The sequence below is a fragment of the Plasmopara halstedii genome (genome assembly GCF_900000015.1).
Source record: "Plasmopara halstedii genome assembly, contig: Scaffold_289, whole genome shotgun sequence".
Classification (NCBI taxonomy): domain Eukaryota; phylum Oomycota; class Peronosporomycetes; order Peronosporales; family Peronosporaceae; genus Plasmopara; species Plasmopara halstedii.
In genome coordinates this window covers 370670-376669 of record NW_020187210.1, presented here as the reverse complement: position 1 = coordinate 376669, position 6000 = coordinate 370670, and the positions used below count along the sequence as shown (strand labels likewise).

Genomic DNA, 6000 nt, shown 5'->3' with positions numbered 1-6000 from the left:
TTGAGACTTTCGGTTCGCCTGCTGGGTAGAGTGTTAGGTGTTGAGCTTGAATTGAAGTTTTCTGTGCACGATGTAAACCATACGCATCACATGTATGTACGCGGTACAAGAGCGTGTACCCAGATTCACGCCCCCAAAACAAACTAAAATTTTCACTGGGGTCACAATCATTGTGCTTTATTATAAGAATGCTCATAGTGGATAGTTCTGGAGCAATCACTGTGCCGATTGTCGTCTCCTCTCATGGAAGTATTTGTGCCATTCCCCAATTACTTTGAATCCGGGTGTCTTCTCTACCACTTAGTGTTTGTTGCTTGTGGTGAAATGAGTCTTCAAGAAGGCTCGACAACCTTCCGGCTATGCTTCCTAATCGAAACAGTTTCATTGACATTTAATCCCGACCCGACATACTGCCCTCACCAAGAGCCTTTCAGCCAAATTGCTCACGGTCGATATCAATTCTGCACGAATTTTGCACTCTATGTATCTTCCTTTCTCGAATGGCGACACAATACCCCCCCCCGCGAAACTTACAGCAAATCCTACCTTGCTAAAACTAATTGCGACCGACAGAGCGAGTCAAGCTTTCTTTTATCAGGTACAAAATTTCTTTCGACTTTTGATGAGGTAAGTCACCCGGTGATCATGATTTCAATCAGTCTATTAAACTCACAGCAACCTGGTAAAGCCCTAAAACAAAAATAAATCTTTATTGCAATAAGGCCAAAAAATTGAGGTTGTTTTTCTCACAATGAGCCTATTTTAAAAAAGTGATTCAAAAATTAAAATAATTTACTCATTTTGATTTTTAAATGATTTTCAGATGAAAGAAATACATAATACAAAGAATTGAGGAAATGCTACAGCACGTAGAGATTGTGATCTTCAAGATAAGAAGGCGCGCGCGAGAACAGATGATCACGTGCAATACCTCCCTGAAAGAGGCACTTTTGACCTGGAAATATTTGAAGCGACATATATCACGGGTACTTGCTTCATTAACCAGAAAGTTGAGGTACACTTTATATATTTAATAACCGGCAAGAGAGGTGAGAACCACCACGCTATAAACAATTTCTCATCGCCGCAACGACGTCATACCTTCTTCACAAGGCGATAACCGTTACCATCTGACCCAACCACTTAGGAGGTAGCAATTGATAACGCACTGATTATGGAGCACTTTTTCCGTACCCCGGTTTTTTGTGGAAAGTCAAGATCATCGTACAAAAAAGTTGAAGGATTTAAGGATAAGAAATCCTATTGCGTATTCCGCGCTTCTGCGACAGAGACATCGGTAAGACTGCCATAGCTTATGTGTAATCTTCAAATGAAGTTTTCTGCACAACGTGGGATTGTCCGCATACAATCGCGAAATTAGTGCTATGTGCAGCGAGCAGAGCTGGAAAGGCAGAAGCGGAAATGAACCTCAATCTCAGGAGTAGCTAATGGTCGCAACTTTTATCTCTAGCGGGATGGTGCTGAATAGTCGTAGGCTTCTGTCATTTTTTCCAGGGCAGGTGGAGATTTGAAGCCATTGGGTGCCGAAGTATATCTGTGGAGTTTAAAGCGAAGGCTAGCCGGTAGTATGAGTGCCAGACGCTGAATTTAACTCGGATTACTTATCCTTGTCAGGATATGACGGTTTGTTGAGCCAGCACTGCCGTGTGGTGGTCTCACTTTGCGGGGACGTAATGATTCATGGGCAAGTGGCAAGATAGATTATACACCTGATCATGGGGGGACCAGGGTACGTAAGTCTCCCCTCAGCACATCAGACTGAAGCTATCATTGGTATGGAGGAATCGACCGTAGTAATTATGTGCTAGGAATCACAGACAATGGGATCTACAAAAACTTACGGTTGATACCATGGGAGAAATCGAGCTTATCGTACGTTATGGATGAGTATTTCATTCAGGGCACTGACTCGCAGATAGCTGAGCGCGGTGAGTGAAGCAGCTATCCTTTATAAATTACGGATCTTCCCCTCTCAGTTAAAAAATACCGCAGGAGATCTACCACGCGTGATGCTTCCAGATAGGTGGGTGCGTCGTGGTTTTGACCTGGTTCCTGGAACCAGCTATTTCTTCACACGGGGATAGCCCTTATCATGGGAACAGTGTGGTGTCATGGACGCTTTCTGCCGTGCGAAGCGCAAAGTAGGCTCGGTGAGAAAAAGCAAATCTCTTAGATGCCAAAGTCAGACAGGCAGACGGCAATTGGTGATTTATGAATGCTATCGTAGATAGCTACGATTCCGAGCAAACGTTGGTTCTAAAGCATGATCAACTACACTTTGCTTAATGCCATTGACCAGGTTAATGGATACTGTCAGCTGCTCATGAGAGACATGGATGACCCATTTACAGCGGCAAGGAACTTGATCGGGATGCTGTGGAGTAGCTACTTATGCCATGGGGACTGTCGCCTTACCAGCAACGTTCGATCGTCAGTTGAATTAGCTGTTCAGGCAACATCGTGGCTATAACTACAGCTATGGCTTTGCTATACTTGTCCTGAATCGTTCAGATAACAGAATCCAAGGACTTAGAATCACATTATCAATTTGAGCAGTAATCGAGTTTATGCGCTTAAACAAGGTGTCTGCCACTACAGACGATTGAGACTAGTGATGTTTTGGCAATCACAAAATTTTCTGTTCAGGATGCTTCCTTCCGGATGATGTCTTGCGAAACATTAAACCATATTGAATTGTAGTATTTCTGTCTCAAAAAAACTTGACTGGGTGGTCTGGCCTGACCAGCCCTTTGCACATATACAGTGCAATCTATACCGACATAGAACGATTTCTCATCAACTTTTAATGAATGATGTGACTTGGTGCTGATGCAGCAAAAGATGCAACCTCTTGGGTTGTGAAAGCAAGACTCATGCGTGACCCGATCTGGCCCGATGGCGTCTATGACATTTGATCATTTAGCTTTACTTCAAGCAGCTGTCGGTGGGCATGTAGTGTCTGAAGAGGCCTTCGATTTCCCTTTTGGCTGGAGCGTGCGAGTCCAAAATCTGTGCGTTTGTTAACGCGAACTTTCAGATGCAAAACCTTATTATGTGCAATTCTTCACAATGACCCTGTTGCAGTACTCCTCGTCGCGATGTATGCACGAACATCAGCCTGCTTGAGCTTGTGCGTCTCTTGGTCCTTCCAGCCTTTTTGAGGGCAGATGGTGTCTCCTCGTCCTTTTTTCTATTTTAAGCAGTCCCACAGTTCCGCATGATAGCTATATTCGTGAGTCTTTGACTCTTGTAAATTTGGGTGAATTGCGCGTGAGTGCTATGTATGTAAGGTTGCCACACTTGAGATGGTGTTGTAGTGTAAAGAACTTAGAAGAGAAGAGAAGATATTACAGCTGGTCTTACCTCTAAATAAAGCCCTTTGGACTTGCGCAAGTATTAAGTACTTGGTGCGTGAAAAAGTCTGGGTTTTGCGGCTTTGGAACGGTCTTCACAATGACCCTCTGTGCGTTTATTGATGAAAAATGCTGCAAAGTGTTCGACACCTTGTCGCAGAAGCTAATACAGTATAGGTTGAAACCAAATGATATGCTTAGAAGCCTGGCAACAAGTTTCATATATCGTATTTAATAAAACTTGAGAGATTGTACTTCTTTTAAGAAATAACAGTATTATTGCATGATTTTACACATTTTACAGATATTATTATTCAATTAACACAGTACAATAGCATAGAACACCTAAGGGATTTCCAATTTACAGCAACAAAAAATGAAAAGCTGCTTTGGATATTGAATATACAATACTGATAGAATTAAGCGCAAAGTGTAATCAACCAGCTAACACGGATCGCTATTTTTTACGCTCGCGTCCGACTCAGTAGTCAGATAAGTTGACATTTTCTGCGTTTTCACCGGATAACAAATCTATGGTTCAAAAATATCACAAATCTGAATTCCGTAAAGAAATTTGGCAATCACGTAATGTATGCAGCTAATCAAAAATGTCATCCAGCGCCTCGCCTAGCAACATACCACCAAGAACACCAGCGCCAACGCCCATTGCCATTTGCCCTGTGCTCATGCCACCACCACCAAAGCCACGTTTCGAGCTATGGCCATGGTGTTTGTGGCCATATGATTTTGCAGGTTGCGCAACTATCACGGGTGGGCCTACAGCATAAGCCACGTTGGGAGGGGGTGGGTATCCATAACCAGGTTGCTGAGGTGGCGGGTAATACCCAGGCTGCTGTGCGTATTGTGGCGGGGGTGGTTGCGCGTAATATGGCGGCGGAGGTTGTGCATACTGCGATGATGCTTGCGGATTGTATGATTGTGATGTAGAGGGACCAGCAGAAGCCATGCCCGCTGAAGTGGGGTATGGAGCAGGGTACGCATTGGTTGCTGGGTATGCACTGGTCGGATAGGCACCTGGAGCTGGATACGCATTGGAGGCTGGATACGCATTAGACGATGGGTAAGCACTTGCGGCAGGATATTGCTGTGAAGCTGGGTAGCCGGACTGCTGCGGGTATGGGTAACTCTGGGCTGGCGCTGGTTTTGAAGCCTTTTCCATGGATGCAACAGGAGCAGCATGTGCTGCCTGTACTCCTGGGCTTCGAAATTGTACGCGAAGATTAATTTCTCCCGCGCGTCTCGAGCCATTATTTAGCGTATACCATTGATCTGAGACAGTGCCACTGAGAAACATGTTCACGGGCAAGCGGCAGTCACCAATTAGCGTGCTAGACGTGAAATTTTTGTCTTTGACCTCGACGATGAGCTGGTCGAGCTGAGGGTCAACAACAGTAAACACAAAGACTTCATTCCACACGGGGGTTTTGTCTACACATCCATAGTAACGTAGTAACAAAGGTGAAACATGGAAACAACACGGATAACGACACAATACTTACGTCCATTGTCATGCACTCGCGTCCTAAGTGTCTTACCGCGCAGCTTTAGCTTACAATATGGATCTTGCTTGCCAAATGTTTGCTTGTCGAGTAAGTTCCGCGCTGAGCATGCGCGCACGTGAAGTTCCATGAGTTGGAAGGGTAATTATTATCTGGGCGGTTTTTAATGTTATTTGGAAAATCCAGAAGAGAAAAATCCATAAGGAATAATGGGTCAAAACGACTCTTTCATTATTACGGATACATGAGATAATTTTTGAAAGTATATTTTGTACCTGATTATACCGCAATAATCATATGACGTTTCATTAGACACCCTCTTTCATAAAATCACCTTTGTGTAGCTGCATTGATGCCTAGCTAGTACTTATATCCTGTTTGTTCGGAGAACTTTGCTGCTGGTTGTCCTGTATGCAAGCAGATATCCTACGAGATGCGGAGACCCTAATAATTCTTTTCCTTGACAGAATTTTCGCATTAAAATACACCCAGTTTATTGCTCGTTAGATATTATGTCTAAGGAATAGTAATTGTATTTACTTTGTAGTGAGTGAGGAACATGAAAATTTATAAGGCTGTTGATATCGCCCTAAGAAGGCTTGGCACAATTTGAAGCGCATCATAGATACTAAAGGCCAACGTAAACTGTCAACCTCATAAAGCTAGCTTGTTGATCGCAAGTTCCACGGAATTTGAACATCTATCCTTTTTGAAGATTTACATATCAAGTCTTCCACTCTATCTATACGTAATTTGCTGACTTAGTAACTTGCTGAAATTAGAATTAGCAGTACCACTGATCAATACAAATTGTCTCAAAAAATTGCTGTGTCAAGCGCATCGGTGAATTATAATTCATTGTGCTGCTTTTCGTTTGATTTATTCTCTAACTTTAGACAAAAGCATGAATGACATCGAGCTCCTCCACTAGAAGTGCATCAAAATTCAAGACCGCCAAAATTGAAAGCTCTTCGGCCAAAGACGGGACACTGGATGATGGTCGCATCTGAACGACACCCGGTGGTTCCTTGTAATAATTCTGCACCTCTTTGATGAGATCAGAACTGATATGATGAGAATTCTAGGTTTAGATCCTTCAAAATGAT

The 6000-nt window shown here is 43.3% G+C and overlaps 2 protein-coding genes across 2 annotated transcripts; one reads left to right on the top strand and one right to left on the bottom strand.

Moving 5' to 3' along the window:
• Positions 1 to 243: 243 nt before the first annotated feature.
• On the top strand, positions 244 to 705 carry PHALS_05363 (uncharacterized protein; the record flags this gene model as incomplete). The annotated part of the gene is made up of 1 exon (XM_024722925.1): positions 244 to 705. One exon carries the CDS (start codon positions 244 to 246, stop codon positions 703 to 705), a length of 462 nt encoding a protein of 153 aa, XP_024573953.1.
• A 3267-nt stretch (positions 706 to 3972) lies between these two features.
• On the bottom strand, positions 3973 to 5024 carry PHALS_05362 (Predicted Ca2-dependent phospholipid-binding protein; the record flags this gene model as incomplete). Its single annotated transcript, XM_024722924.1, has 2 exons — positions 3973 to 4823; positions 4895 to 5024. 2 exons carry the CDS (start codon positions 5022 to 5024, stop codon positions 3973 to 3975), a joined length of 981 nt encoding a protein of 326 aa, XP_024573952.1.
• Between the last annotated feature and the right edge of the window lie 976 nt (positions 5025 to 6000).